This window comes from Tetrao urogallus, assembly GCF_951394365.1.
Source record: "Tetrao urogallus genome assembly, chromosome: 25".
Taxonomy (NCBI): Eukaryota; Metazoa; Chordata; class Aves; order Galliformes; family Phasianidae; genus Tetrao; species Tetrao urogallus.
This window is the reverse complement of record NC_136838.1, coordinates 5,295,781-5,311,413: the sequence shown is the minus strand read 5'-3', so window position 1 is coordinate 5,311,413 and position 15,633 is coordinate 5,295,781. Positions and strand designations below refer to the sequence as shown.

Here is a 15,633-nt window from a genome sequence, read left to right as displayed (position 1 = left end):
AAGGGAGTCATGGCCCAGAATTCAACAACAAGTCCCAGAACAGCAGAGCAGGGCCACACAGCAACCAAGTGAGGCATTGCGTAGGGCTCAGGGTTCGTCCCCACAGTGTTCTTTGTCCCCTGCCCTCACTGTGCTCCTGTTCACTCTGTTGGGTCATAAGGTTTCCCCTGTGCTGCAGGGTGCTTCCCCTCTGGCCTCATTCTGCTCTGCACACATGTTCCTGCAGGGCTGTGTGCACCCATGACAACACACACACAGAGCAGTGACAACCAAAGGTACTGGCTTCCTTCTGTGTCACCCAGCATGTGGCTGGGAGGGCTGAGCACTGTGGGGTCAGGCTCTGGTTACACCCCAGCAGCTCTGGCCCTTCTCCTGTGATCTGGCACAGCAGTGAGGTTTAATTAATTAATGTTGGTTGGGCACTTGGTGGTTGGCAGAGGAAAGTGATAGGGGCGGCACTGGGGAGCAGAGCAGCAATGCGGCACAATGCGTGCATCTCCCTGAGTGGCAGTGGGGGGGTGTAGCACACACAGCACAGGGAACCAAGGAGATGGCAACCCTGAAATGTTGACTTTTAGCATTGGCCCTAATAGGAGACAGTGGTGCTGCCCTCAGGACTGTGTTGGAGGGAATGGAAGTGTGGTGGGGTGGGCAGGAACATAGCTGGGAGGTGGAGGAGCTCCGAGCTCAAGCCCTCCTTTCTGCACGCTTGCTCCACACTGCCCCATGCATTATTGAAGTGTGTTTGCATTTCTGCATCAAATATTCATCCCGCTGCCATGGGAGCTGCTGTGGGGTTGCCAGGAGTGCAGTGGGGTTGTATGGTGAAGTGCTGTGGGCGCCTGGTGATTGGCACCCGGATCGACACCAGTGTGGGGTGAGTGTGGGGTGTGAGACTGGGACTCCCCTGACCCCAGTAATGGGGTTTTTGTTCCCTCTGTGGATGAGAATTTCATCCCCCAGACCAGAGGGTCTCCTCCTTCTCCACCCCACCTCTGCACCTCCTGTTCCTGTATTTCCAGGTCTCTTTCTGCTCCTGCAGCTGAGCAGCTTTCAGTGCTTAACCAAAGCCCTGAGCTGAAACAAGGACCTTGCATTTGCCCAGCCTGGCAGGAACTCATTGCAGTGCTTTGGGGTGTGTTGGAGCATCACCTTCACAGGTCCCACAGGATATCCGGGTATAGAACCCAGTGCAGATGTTGCAGCTTTCAGCAGAGCCCCATGGCGTGGCCATGCCTTCAAGTCCTGCTGGAGTCTGCAAAACTCCCAGGAAGCTCGACTTTTCTCAGTTGGGTTCAGATTCCTGGAAAAAAGTCCAAAGAAATGACAGTGGCTGTGTGCAAAGCCACCATTCATTGCCAGGGCGACGCTACACTGTGTTCTTCCAGGGCAGGGCTCAGTGTACAGTAGTGCTGCTCTTTCAGTAGCAGACCCTGGGTTTCAAGGGCGTTTTCATTAAGAAGAAGAAGGAAAAAAAAACAAGCCCAGCATAGGGCTGCAGACTTGAGTGACAGGAAGGAAATTTGGTGGTTTATTTCAGTCTGCAGACTGCTCAGTAGGGCAAAGCAGACTCTTCCGCACACTGACAGTGGTGACAGCCCCTCCGCCAACAATGGGACCAGGGGTCAGTGGGACCCTTCCCAGCAGGAAAAAGCCCATAAAATCTCCCATTGGGAGCTGATTGAATCTTTGGGGTGTGGAAGCTTCCCCCTGGGATCAATGCAGAAGCAAAGTCCGTGACTGCAGTTGAGTGTTTTGGAGGAGTGGGCCCTTCCTATTTTTTCATGATTCCATGGGTGGAGTTTGCTTTTGCTCATTGCCTGTGGTTGCCCAACAAAGAGCTCAGGCGTGGGAATCTCTATTTATACAGGCACTGCTCCTGCTCAGCATCCTGTAGCACTGGGAGCATTCAGGGCACAAAGCCCATTGCCAATGGGGGGGCTCATGGCCTGGGATTGCGGCTGGGGCCATTTGTGAGCCCAGGACATGGGCTCAGCTCTGGCAGCACCGTGTGTATGGGGCAGTTGGCAGTTCTCCTCTCTGTATCTAATTTATTCTCACTCTGGCAGTGTCCTTTAGCTTCAATATTTCTTTTCCCTCCACGATCAAGAGAACCAATGGTGATGTATTTATAGAGCAATCCCTTCCCTGCTCTCCTTTTACCATTCTGACTGTGCTGCATGCAGATAATTGCATAAGCAACCTGCATCTCTCACTCATCCTCGCACTGGAACAGCTGTCACCACACAGAGCTGCACGTGGCTACAATGGGTGACTCAGCCCCACCTGTCTCAACCTACAGGAAATGAGTCAGGTTGTAAGGAAGCAGTAAAGTGATGGGACAGGAGCCCCTTCCTGCAGTGCAGTGCAGTGGCAATCTTGGGAAGTAGAAGAGTGAAGGTCTCATGGGAATTGTACTGCAGTTTTACCCCAGCAACTAGGGAAGAGAGTCAGGAACACCCCATAAGTCATCCCTAAACCAAAGCTGAGGTGTGAGCTCCTCTCCTCTGGCAGCCAGAGCCTCCTGAGGAAGAGCTGCTCCTAGTCTTACCTTTAGTGCGAGGTGTGTGGGGAGGAGAGGATGTAGGGGCAGTTCCAGGATGTGGGCTGAACCATGTGTGCCTCTTTTTCCCCACAGAGATGGACACCTTCAGCACCAAGAGCTTGGCCTTGCAGGCCCAGAAGAAGCTCTTGAGCAAAATGGCTTCCAAGACCATGGCCAATGTCTTCATTGACGACACAAGCAGCGAGATCTTGGACGAGCTTTATCGAGCCACGAAGGAGTACACCCACAATCGCAAAGAGGCCCAGAAGATCATCAAAAACCTCATCAAGATTGTGATGAAGCTGGGCGTGCTGTACCGCAATGGGCAGTTCAGCCCCGAGGAGCTGCTGGTGATAGAGCGCTTCCGCAAGAAGGTGCACACCTTGGCCATGACAGCGGTCAGCTTCCACCAGATAGACTTTACCTTTGACCGCAGGGTCATGTCAAGTGTACTGACGGAGTGCCGAGACCTCCTGCACCAGGCTGTCAGCAGCCACCTGACGGCCAAGTCACACTCCCGCATCAACCATGTCTTCAACCACTTTGCAGACTACGAGTTCCTCTCAGCCCTCTACGGGCCAGCCGAGCCCTACCGCACCCACCTGAAGAGGATCTGTGAAGGTGTCAATAAGATGCTGGAGGAGGACAACATTTGAAGCCATTGGCAACATGATTCAGCATCCCATTACCTATGAGCCTGAAGACAGGACATACAGACATTTTGGTGATGATGGGGCTTTGTCCTCTTCTCTATGATGCTAACTCTCTCGTTTTCTCCTCTTTATATAAAAGACCGAACCTCCTGACTTTGTCCGTTCCTTGCCCAGGATCTGCAAACCTTGCTCCTGGCTGAGTTCTTTGCAGTTCTCCAGGGCTTCTGGCTCCCTGGGCTCCTGCTGTATTCTTGGTTTTCCTTTGCCCATGAAGTGCTCTTAGCTCTGAGTCCAAGGAACTGGCCACAACTGGATTCTCCACTTTGAACTTGACTGTAATCCTTCTATAGAAAACAAACCAAAGACTGGCAGTGTGCAACACCAATCCAAGCAGATGGGCAGCTGCTTGGTGAGGAGGTGTGATACCATTATCATGGCTCTATTTTGGCAAGGTCTCAGCACCTCCATGACACAGTGGGAGCAAGCCATGCTCTAGGTTTACACTGCCCAGCTTAGGAGGGTACTTCTGTGCCTTGCAGGCTGGAAGGGGTTTTGGCCTCCCAAGGGCAAGTCCTGGCAACCAGAAAGATCCCCAATTGCACGGGTGAGCAGTGGTCCCTCAGGGCTGGAAGCACACTGGTGGCCCTGTGTTCTCCTTCATCCTGGGCTCAGCTGGGATCCCCAAACAGCCTCCTGTGGATGGTATCACTGTGATCACTCAGATGCCTTCCTTTGTCATTGTCCCAAGTATTTCTCACATTTTACATGTCCTTGAGTGAGTTCTAATTGTTTTTTACAAAACTCTGTAGCCCTTATGAGTTATTTAAATAAACTCAACCGGTTTGGCTTGGTGCTCTGTGTGGTTTATACAAAGCGGTGATGGTCACCAAACAAGTGCGATGGGCACTAGCTTGCTAGGTTTGTCCTTTGCATGAAGATTGCTCACTGTGCCTGAGGCTTCTGCTTTCCCTTTCCCTGGCATGACAACAAAGATCCTCCTCCTCAAACCGCTGCTCCCTGGCACAGCAGTGCTGCACAGCCAACGCTGAGGTGGTGGGAAAAACCATGGTGCAAAATCAGCACCAAAGGTATGGGGTCCTGTACATGCACCCACATGCTTCCCTGCATCAGTCCCTGTGCTGCACAGCAGGAATAAAAAAAGCACAACTCCAGTGACAAAAGGGAAGGGGCAGCCTTACAGTGCATTGTGCTCTCAGCATAGATGCACCAGCCTTGGCCTATTTCAAACATAGATCTTTGCTTTGAAAATAGACAAGTCACTGCGCAACATCAGCTGGCCTTATCTTGGTGACTTTCTTGTTCCTTGTGCTCTGTGGGATGTCTCCAGTGCTCACAGATACAACCCAGCCACTCGCATCCACTGCTCCCTTCCTGCTGCCAGCTCAAGGCAGTGGTAAGTTTCAGCCTTTAATAGTAAAAGAAAGCCTCTACCTCCGTCATTTCATAGGCATGGCTCTAAGTATTGTGGCTAATTTAATTGTGCAAAGCAAGCTCAGGATGTGGAGTAAGGCGCATATACATGCATGAGCATAGGAGAATGCAGCCAAGAGTCACAAAGTTGTTGGCCCTTTGGAGAAGGCAGAGAAGGGTAGGCTTTGGCATGCAATGTTTGAGAACAGATGTTCCTATCTCCATTGCGCTTTCTGCAATTGCCAGATATATGCCTAAGAGTAGCTGGGGCTGCTAACAGCTCAGCACCGCTTGGTGGAGTATCGGTAGATGCAGAGAACACAAAGTGGAATGGAGCTGATAGATGCTGCTGCGCTGGCAGCCAAAAATGCTTCACTGTTCCGTTCTCGATGCGCACATCAGCACCAGCTGCATCGTGTTCCTTAACTGTATGAAGCATCTCTGCTCAGAGTAGTCCCTACTGAATCACAGCTGTTTTCTTTGTCCCCAAGGGTTCTTACTCTCCTGTGCGAGAGAGAGGACCAAGCTCAACTCACAAAGTGCCTGGCACCAGCTTTCCCTCACTTTCAAATCCCTCATCTGAATGTTCTTCCCTGCACCCCACAGCAAACACACACCTCATCCTCAAACCCACTGTCCCATCCTGGTGAAGCCATGGAGAGCTCACCCTCTGCTAGCAGAGCCACCTCACAACCTAGATTTCTATCCCAACATTGGCCATCTGAGTCTGGGAAATGAGTCCCTTTGATTCTGTTTTGCTGACTCCCTCCAAGCAGCTGGTTTAAGGGAAAGAGATCACTCCTCAGACCTGCAGGTTATCTGCAATTCCAGGAGCCACCCAATGGAGAAAGAAACGTCCAGGAACACTCTGGAAAACAATGCCTGTAAAATTCCCAGTGCAATGTACTCTCAAAGTTGAGGAAACTCCCACAAAACAGAAAAGCTAACAATGACCACAGTTGACACCAGGCATCAGCTCTGGGCAAAGCACCTATCATGACAGCGCTGGGTTACAGGTTCCTGTGGGCTGCTGGGATACCTCTTGGATGTGCAGAACCCCCATAAACCTGCAGCCACCTCCTGCACGACATCTCAGCAACTCCTGGCTAAGTAAGCGCTGAACTGGATTGCTAGGCATCCAGTTGGAGAACAGGAATCATAGACCAAAGCAAACCCAGGTGAGAAGATGATGCTTTATTTGTGTATTTACACAGGATAGGAATTCCACATTCCCTCGCTGTTAATATTTTAGATAAGAAAAAAAATGCTTCTATACATAGAAAATAGTCCTGCACTGTTACTGAGACACGAAAGTGTTGCTTGGATTGATTCCTGGGTTGTGCCAGAATAAGAAACTGCCTTCCCCATGCCAAGTTATCCCAATCTGCAATCTGCACTAGGACAGGAACAGAACATCCTCTCCAATTAAGCCAGTGATGGTTTTCCACAGTAGCACATAAGAAGTCAATTGGCTTTGACCAACCCTATCCCTTCCTTCCCCCTTCTACCCAATTTAATTTGTTTCTTCTGTAAAGCTTCCAGAGAAAGAAACCCTGTTACCACCTTCCAGAGACTCCAGGGTTAACAACTTTCATTTAGGAGATCTTGCTTAAATCCAGCTGCTGCATTGCTCCTCCTAGCAAGGAAGATAAAGTGCTGTTTTAGAGGGCTGCTTTACCATATTCAGCAGATCACTGAAGTAGAAAGCAGGCAGCAGAATGGCTGGCTCTAGATCAGGATTTTCAGAGGATGTTTCCAGCTGCAAAGCACACTGTTACTCTGACACAAGACAGAACGCATTTTTCTCAACACCTCAACGCCCCACTTGTCTTGGACCCTAGCGCACCTCAATATGGAAAACATGAAAGGTTTGGCCAACTGAAATAACTGCCAATAATAAGTAAACTCCATTGTCTGCCATGGTCTCCTGGCCGAAACACCGCCCAACAGCATCTTCAGAGTCACAGCTCATCATGGGGAGTTTTTGCTACAATCACGAGTTTCGACAGTTCAAAACGGAACTTGCCTTCCCTGTGAGACACTACAAAGAGAAAAAACAAGTACAGGATAAACAAATGGTAAGGTATAAATAAAACAGCTCTGCTGGTTCCCTTCCAGGATGATAAAAAAGCCAGCAAGTTGGACACTGACGTTCTTTACATGTACAGTACAAGCACACTGTGATAAACCCATTCTTCCCTATGCCAATTAACACTTAAACAGGAAGGGGACCTGCAAAATCTTGCTGCCAACTATGGATCATGAACACTACACTGCTGACCCCATAATGTGCAGTGTCTGCCTCCATGCTGTCATCTATTGGCTTTAAGCTTAACTGCTCATCTCCTGGTAGACAACCAGGCTTGTCTCCCACACCAGCCCCTTTTTCATGTAGTTTTCGCAGTCACAGACCTGTTGTTTCAGTGATTTCGAATTCTTCCTGTTTTAAGGGGATGTCACTCTGTGCACCCACTGCAGCTTGAGACTGAAACAGGAAGGAAAAAAAGCTTATGCAATTGAGGTAATCTAAAAAGCTAGTGCATCTAAAGCAAATAAACAACAGCACATTTTGAAAACAAACAAACTTGTCTTTTAATAACGTGGAGTGAAAGAACTACATCTGCAAAGGAAATCTGAAGGAAAATTCCTGGCTAGGTTTCCATTTCCTTTCAAACCACAAACTAGCAACCTTCAGATGACTGAAAGTCGAAGAGATGGAAGAATGAATTTGCTGAGAAAAATCAAGGTGCTCCTTGTCCTGTGCATCCTGGCAGGATGGTGTCTTTTGGAGCCAATGACATTGGCAAAACCAGCAGATAACCCACAGCATACAAGGAGCAGAAATTAAATAGTGCTGGAGGGTCTTTCTGCAGACACTCGGTCCTGACTGCCACCACTCTCTAATTAAGGGCATGGTGGAGTATATTTTACTGGACAGATGTCTCATGAAAGTTTTCAATGTTCAACCCACGTTTTACAGCAGCTTCCCACATGCCTATATCCGAGTCATCAGCTTGGACTTACATAAGCCATGGCGTATTCTATCTTGGCTCCTTTCACTTCTGATTTAAACTGGGTGAAGAAGAGGTAAGACTTCCCTTGGGGCCTAAAATAAGAACACAGCCTTTGGCATCTAAAGCAGGGAAAGGTTATAATGGGAGGTGAGATCATAGGGAAGGGTCAGGCACAGTGGCACTCTGGTTCTTGGCTCTCTCTAGGCCACAAGCATTAGAGACCATCCTGCTCTGACTTTCCAGTGAAGGGGCAAATCAGGCAGCTTCTTCTAATCCCTGCTGTTGGTAGAGAGGGTGGAAGTGTAGAGGAGTGGCAGGATACACAGCTCCCTCCCTCCACAGCCATCTCTAGCTCTTTTGTAGCTTCAACTAGTATAGTGAAGAAATCGGGGAAGAAACATCACCTGGCTTGTGAGACCTCCCAGAGTCACAGCAACTCCCGGGAGAGGAAAGCCAGGAAGCTGCCACAGGGAAGAACCCTGGCCAAGCCGCCACCTGGCTTGTTGCTTTTCAGGTTAAACCACACACCTCCAGACAGAGCAGGAGAAGAGCAGGTTGTCTTCACTGACTCCAATGTTCATCTGCCATTGCTGCAGAGGGGAAAAGCCCCAATAGTTAATCTTGAGAAACATCTCCCATTTTCCAACTCATCCCCGCCTCCTAGGTGCAGGAGCACCACTGTGAAATTGCAAAACATAATTACAGAACAGCTGTTGATGGCCCCTTCTATTTTGTTTGCACAAAGCAGGAGCCCTGGTCACTCTTTCTCTTTTCCCCACAATTTCATCAGTGCAGTTATAGAAAAGAGTACAAGTCTCATACCATTTTACAGTAAAATAAAAGGACCTGGTTCTATGCAGAGTTTCCTAAAAACTAAGGAGTTACTCCTCCAAGGCCCTTCCTACCTACAGGGGCATGAAATGATAACTCTGTTCTCCATTGAAAGCATTTGGCCCCAAGATTCATTAAAACTTACAAATGTCATGGCCTTGTGTGCCACAGCATTGTTGCAACACACAGAGGACGCTTCCATTAAAGAAGCAAACCCAACAACGCTATTTTTGCTAACACATGGTGTCGGAAATGGTGCCACCACCCTCCCTCAGCTCCTGGGCCCTGGAATCAGCTGATCACAAAGGAAACCACTTCCTTCTTGTAGAAAAAGAAGTTTCTTGTCCTGGCCACAACTAAACCTAGGGGACAAAATGATGACTGACCAACTGAGGCTTCTGGCAGAACAGCAGCCTTTTATCTCTGAGGCACATCAGTCCTTCTCAGTTACTACTGCTGTCAGCACTGATAACAACAGAATCCTGTTCTGTGCAGCCAGACTGAGCACAAAGGAAGAATCCAAATTGCCCAACTCACCTCATTCGTTCCTCCCTGAGCAGAGTACGTGAAAGTGCAGGTGTAATCTCCCTGGAGAAAGAGAAGATCAGCAGCCTGGCCATGGAGTGACAAACTGTGTGAATCTACCTGTTCAACATCAGTACTTCACCAACATGAGACATGGGAACACCTGAGAAGGCCATGAGGGGTGTGGGCACAGAGGATCCCCCACTGGTCTGACCCTAGGAAGAGCCCCAGTATTGGTGGGGGCTGCAAGGCCCTCATCCAGGAGGTGCTCTGGGGGTCTCAACAGAACCCTGAGGATCTGGGCTAGGGAGTGGGCAGGAACCTGCAGTTCCCATCTCACCAGATCCCCTCAGCACACCCTTCCCTAGAGACTCCTCCTTCCCTTGGAGCCCCTCACTTTCCCTTGAAGCATCTCCTTCCACTGAACCCCCCTCTCGACCCGGCCTAGGGAGTTCTTGGTCACAGGGATCATCCCACCCTGGTGGCAACACATTTCCTTCAGCTAGTGGCCATTCTTTGGCGCCCCAGACCCCTTTCTCTTTGGAGACCCGATCCCGGTTCCTTCCTTCCTAGAGATCTCATTCCTTTGTAGTCCACCCCCACCTAAAGGCCCCTTTCCCAGGCATCGCTCCCACAGCAACCGGCCCAGATCCCCCACCTCCCACCCCTGTCATCTACCACTCGTCCCGCCTTCCCTGCTGTCAGCCAATCCCCGTGCCAGGAGCGAGGAACGACATGCGTTCTCACCAATCAGCGAGAGACGCGTACACTCTCCTCTCCCCGTCCCTCCTCTCCCCTTACCAGGCTCCGGGAGAAGGAGTGAGCCTCTCCGCCGGGCCTCACGTCGAAATCAGCTGTGCTTGCCTCCTCCGCGGCCCGGACCGCTAAGCATAGCACGGCGGCCGGCACCACCGTGGCCCACAGCCACCGACTGCTCCGACCGCAGGGCGCCGCCATCTTGAAAAGGAAGCCCGCGCTACGGCGGGCGGAAGGGGTCAGTGCGGGCGGCGAGCGGTTAGGGGGCGCCGTGGCGGCCATCTTGTGTGTGGGCAGGGAGCCTGGGCCGGGACGTAGCGGAGTGAGGGCAGGGACTGCGGGGACTCTTCACGACTGGGACAAAGAGCCATTAGGATATGGGACAAAGTGACGGCGTCTACGTGGACAGCGCCCCTGGAGCCATCCCGCTGGCTGGCCATTTCAGGGCTGTGTGTCCCCCTTTTTATGGCCTTGTGTTTGCTCTCAGAGCGAATCCCCACAGTATTTGATAGACACAGAAATAAGCAGCAGAAGGTGAAAGAAGTTAAGGGTTTTTTTTTCATGTGTGCTGCAGGTTTGCTTTGATAAGGAGTTACTTTATAAAGAGCTGGGCTAGGAGGGATAATGTTTGAGTTAGAGAGCTGCAGTTGTGGCCAAAAATCTCAGAGCTCTGGCATTTGAGATTCAGATGGAAGGAAAAGCACCTGATTGGGCTGTAGGCATCCCTGTTCTTTGCAGAGCAGGACAAGATGGTCTTTAGAAGTCCCTTTCAACACAAACCATTCTGTGGTTCTATGAAAGGGGCAGAGAAAGCTCCTTTCACCAACCAAGAAAAGAAAAGAACCTGCTACATTAGCCATGCCTTAGCCCCCCTTTGCAGGCACAGAGTGATTAGCTATGCCATTTTTAATTGTTTCTCACACAGACAAAAGCCCCTTCCTGAAGGAAGCATCCCTATCCTCACAGCAAGGCAGGGGAGCAATCCCAGTGAGTGCCATCTTCCTTCCAGTCCAGGATCTCACGGCAGAGGAAAGCTGGCCTGGTTGGCCACCCCACAGTGGTTGTTGGCTCCCTTCAGCAGGCGGATGTAGCCCTGCTCACCCCACACCTCTGACCAGCTGCAGGAGGAGATGGAGAATGAGCGCATGTGCACTCCCATGGCACAGGGAGACGTGTCACATGTCATGGGATGGGGATACTCCTGCTGCATCTTTGACCTCGTAGAGGAGCAGTGGACAGGCTGAAAGTGATGGCAGATCTAAGCCACCTCTACCTATTCTTTAAGATCCAGTAGCTCACATTCTTCTTGCCCTCCTGGCTGGTACCATAGCCCACAGCCAACATCCCATGGTTCACCTTCTGGCTGCAAAACATACTGCTGAAGATGCCTGGAAAGAACAGAACTGAGTTGTCCAGGCTCTGACCCCGGTCAATACATCTCCTGGAAAAAGGAGGGTGGCTGATCTTATTCCCCTGGGCTGGGTGCCCTGTGGGCTCTGCTAGGGCTTGGCTGCCCAGCCCCATAGCAAGGCACACCTGCCTCAGTCTACCTAACCGCACCTCTCCAGGTGCAGGAGTTGATACCTGATTTGTAGAAGTGAAAGAAGAAGCTGCTGGCATCCACTGCCACAGACACAGGGCCCACAGTTGCGACTGCCTGCTCCAGCGCTGCCTCATTGCCCTGGGCCACCAGCCAGACTGTGGAGCAGTTGGCCGCCCTGTCCCCAGGGTTGTATCGGCAGCTAGAGGTGTCCTGAGAGCAGGGAGAAAGCAGTGCCAGGGTTGGGACCCACAAGCACAGCTCTATCCCTGCTTGCCCGCCTTCCTGCTGCCCCTTACTGTGGCCTCGTAGGGGTAGACGTGCTCGGAGTTCATGCCACCATTGTCATGCACATACTGGAAGGCACGGGTCATGTAGCCACCTTGGCAACCGTTGTTGCCCAGCTTCCAGGAGCAGTCGATGAGGTTCTGCTCACTCAGCACTGCCAGCTTCCCCGTCCAATTAAAGACAAGTCCCTCCAGGGCCCCTGTGGCACTGAATGCCCAGCATGATCCACAGTGCCCCTGGGTGAGAGGGAAGTGATGGGGGGGATCACAACATCACTCCAAAACGTGATGGAGGGTGACCCCATAGTGTTGCTTTCCAGCTCCTCATCTGCAAAACTACAAGAAACTGCAACAGCCAAAACTATAGGACTGCTGGGTTTCACAGAATTCCGGCCCTTTGGAGGATGCAGTCTCTGGCTTCTGCTGCTGGCACCCATCCTGTGGCCCTGGACAGAGCCCCCCACGTGCCTACCTGGTTCTTTACGGGTGTCACGTAGCCTCTCACCCTCCAGTCCACTTCTGCTGGGGTCTTCTGAGCTGCCGATGCCTGGAAGGTCAGTGCTGGCTCCTCATGCTGCACTGGGGTGAAGCCATTCAGGAGTTGGTTGAACTCCTCGTCCATCTGTAGGTGCATATGTGTGTGTGCAGGGCCACCTGCACTGCTGCTCCCCATGGGCAGGTTGCACCCCAGGGAGCACCATCACTCCAAGCAGAGTAGGCTGGGGGCACCTAGCCCTCAGATCAAGTCCTTGGAGGAGGTGCAAGTACCAGGTCCCCGTAATGGTTCATGCCCAGGCGGAACGTATGCTGCCCCTGCGACTCTTCCCAGTTGTGCTGCTCTATGCGCCGTAGGTTCTTCTCCCAGACCTCCCTGCGGATGACCTCGGCCTCCTGTCAAGGGGCAGAGCAGCTTGGGGTCAGGAACAGCCCCCAGGAGCATCAGAGGGGCCTTCCCAGGTATGAACCCTTCTGAAGCTGACCCCAGGCTGTCAGGCCCAAGGGAAGCTGAGCATGGCCAGGTCCTAACGCAGCTGGTGCAGACGTACCCCAGGGTACTCCTTGGCATATAGGCTCTTCCACCCATCCCAGGCCTCCTCCAGTGCAGGGTCCAGTGCCGTGATGTAGCCCAACAGGGCCAGCAGCAGCCCCAATAGCACAGTCATGGCTCTGAACTGAAGGGAAAAGCAAAAGGAGGGATGAGGTAGGCCTGGGTAGAGCCCCATGGTTACTCTACAGCCCCTGGATTGGGCAAGATAAATCCTTCCAAGTCTGGATTAAAGATGAGGGGAAAGCAGAGAAAGGCAAGATATACATTTGTTCCTTCAGCTGGATCAACTTTTGTATGGACATGCAGCTGTTTTGACAGGAGCTTTAGAGGGTCTTAGCTGTCTGTCCTTTTCGTGGTATTTAACTGTCCTTTTTAGGAGAGGAATGAATGGCTTCACAAGAAACTGGAGCCCCATCCTGTTCCCTGAGTGGCAGAACAAAGCAAATGCAGACAAAAGGGCAGTGAGAAAAGCAGGTACAGCAGCACCCAGTGCTGCTCCAGGGCCACACTGGACACATTCCATCTGCCACCATGCGCAAGCAAAAGCCCCTTTACCCACCTGCAAACCTGTCCCCTGACCACATTATAGTGTTTGCCCCCAGTTGTGCCTGGTAGCAGCTCAAGCACCATGTCCCCCACCATGGAGGGACTTGCAGGCTGCAGATAGTGGAAGCCGCTGGCTGCAGACACACCATCCCCACTCCTATCTGTCAGCTTGGGTGGCTCTGGAACACCCTAGTTTGTCCACCCTTCCTGCCTTTCTATGCTCCCTACAGTCTCTCCACAATTTTTATTTTCAAAATCCCTTACTCAGGGCTGCTGCATTTCTCTGCTGTCACACTGCCTCATGCTCCCCACCCCCTTCCTACAGCAGCAGCCACCTCATGCATTCCTTCCTGTTGACTGCACCACTAACACTGAGACTGCATGTTGGCATCTCCAGAGCAACGTTTGCCTAGCGGCCTGAGAGCTGCAGCCAGCCCTGAGAGCAGCACCAGGAACAGGGATAAAGATATCTGCAATGCTTTCTGAAAAAAAAAAGAAAAAAAAAAAAAAGGGGGGGAAAAATGCACAGACCTTTCCCCAGGTTGTGCCTTTTGTTGGCTCTGCACAACCCTGGCTGAAGCACAGATGCATGAGGGAAGGTCAGAAGGGAAGAAAAAGGACTGGCATGAATGAGGCTGGGGGCCAGGGGGAACGCCTATGGCTCAGCCTCCGCATCCCAGTTCAGAGCAGCTTTGGGACTCGAGGCAAAACACAGAGCCCAACACAGCAAGAGCCACAGCTGCTGGGCTGGGACAATGCTGTTCTCACTTGAAAGCCAAGGGGAAGCTGCAACAGCCTCTGAGCAAGGAGCTTGAGCTAAAACCAGAGAAAATAAGTTTGTTTCTACACAAGGAGGAGGGCAGCACTGCAGTGAGGATTCCATGGGCTTTGGAGCAAAGCACTGCATCTGGCCCAGCTAAGAGGCAATGTGCTGGAAGCAGATGTGTGCATGCTTCTCCAAAAGTCCTCAGTGAGGACACGCCATGATCAGTTTACACTTTGCATTTTGCAGCCTGACTCCCCCAGTCCCCCACCACTGCAGCCATTTGTCTTCCTCACACTGCTGCTGCACAGCCCATGCCTCCTTTGATGGAATCTGATGAAACGTATTTTGCAGCAAACTCAGCCATCCCACAGGCACTGCTCTGCAGAGCAGCAACAGTGAGAGAACAGCACCCAGGACTGTGCCCTGAGCTTCCACTACTGCAGCTTTGAGAGAAAGAGCCATCACCACACCTTTATTCCCCAACACTTCAGGAACGGAGATGCTAAGAAGCTTTCCACTTGACCATCTTTCAGAGTAACAGCATCTAGCTGAGCTAATTCTGTAGCTCAAGAAGCAGTTCAAAATGACTTATTTTTGAAACAAAACATCTGTTCTCCACATCCTACACCTAAAAATAAAACTCCACACATTGGAGTTTCATGGGAGAAGTGCCTCCCAACAAACTCAGGCTTAGTACTGAGGAAGAGCGCCTTCCATCCGGCCTCTCCAGCATCCATCACAATGCCCTCCACTTCCTGCAGCCGTTACCACTTGCCCTCACAGGAAGTTAACTGTTCTATCGCAGCTGCAAATCCTCTATCCAAAAGAGCTACTTTGCTGCTTCATACTCCAATTCCCTGTCTCTCAGGACAGCTAGGTGGAAGCCTCCTACGCCATCTGTATTTCAATCTTGTTACATATAGAAAAACTTGGGTTTGTAGTGATTTTCCAAGTTAATGCCTCTCAGGATCTCAATACCCAACAGAAGAAAACTTTATTTTTTTATGGCACCAAATAATCCTGCAGCTTCAGAAGCAAGCTTGGAGGATCAAAGCAGCTGGCAGATAAACTGTTCATCTATAAAAGTTTAAGAGTGCATTGCAGACATTTTAAGAATACTTGTTCTTTTGGCACAGGAAGAAAACACTTGAGATTAAGACTTAAAATAAGCAAACCCCGCAAAATAAAGCTGCTTACCACGTACCGGCACCCACCCAGCTGTGAAGGGAGTGACTCTTCTCTCTGTGAGGAAAAGCATACCCTTCTCTTAAGGAAGCTTCAGAGATGTGCAACTTCCTCCATTACCTCCCCTTCCGCTGCTCCTCAGACCTCAAAGATACACCAGAAGGTACTAAGCAGGGTGCACGATCGAAGCTAAAGCATGACCAAGAGAGCCAGGTGAATTCCTGGGCAAGAAATATGCTCACAGCCATATTGAGAAAACAAAATCCTCCAGCTGTGAGATGCTTTGCATTTAAAATGAAAGTCTCTGGCTTATATCCTCAGGGCATTTAATAGCAATTTAATTAATGCTCAACTCTAATACAGAAAGAAAAGCAGCAAAGCCAGGTTTTGTAGGCCTTAAGTGCCACAGAAAGCAAGCATGGGCGAGTATTCAGATACTTGCAAAAAGCAGCTCTATGCCCAGCACCCACACGTGTCCTCCCAGTGTGGGATCAGAGCTGCCAGTG

At 51.0% G+C, this 15,633-nt stretch overlaps 3 protein-coding genes across 3 annotated transcripts; 1 reads left to right on the top strand and 2 right to left on the bottom strand.

Annotated features, from left to right (window-relative positions):
* Positions 1–2,640: 2,640 nt before the first annotated feature.
* TNFAIP8L1 (TNF alpha induced protein 8 like 1) lies at positions 2,641–3,201 on the top strand (the record flags this gene model as incomplete). Its single annotated transcript, XM_079546924.1, has 1 exon — positions 2,641–3,201. One exon carries the CDS (start codon positions 2,641–2,643, stop codon positions 3,199–3,201), a length of 561 nt encoding a protein of 186 aa, XP_079403050.1.
* Positions 3,202–6,590: 3,389 nt separating this feature from the next.
* MYDGF (myeloid derived growth factor) lies at positions 6,591–10,037 on the bottom strand (the record flags this gene model as incomplete). Its single annotated transcript, XM_079546857.1, has 6 exons — positions 6,591–6,670; positions 7,042–7,114; positions 7,654–7,735; positions 8,172–8,233; positions 9,012–9,062; positions 9,801–10,037. 6 exons carry the CDS (start codon positions 10,035–10,037, stop codon positions 6,591–6,593), a joined length of 585 nt encoding a protein of 194 aa, XP_079402983.1.
* Positions 10,038–10,773: 736 nt separating this feature from the next.
* Positions 10,774–12,745, bottom strand: LOC306955507 (procathepsin L-like; the record flags this gene model as incomplete). Its single annotated transcript, XM_079546809.1, has 7 exons — positions 10,774–10,873; positions 11,029–11,143; positions 11,340–11,508; positions 11,595–11,819; positions 12,055–12,204; positions 12,351–12,473; positions 12,629–12,745. The coding sequence occupies 7 exons, from the start codon at positions 12,743–12,745 to the stop codon at positions 10,774–10,776; spliced, it is 999 nt and encodes a 332-aa protein (XP_079402935.1).
* Positions 12,746–15,633: the final 2,888 nt, after the last annotated feature.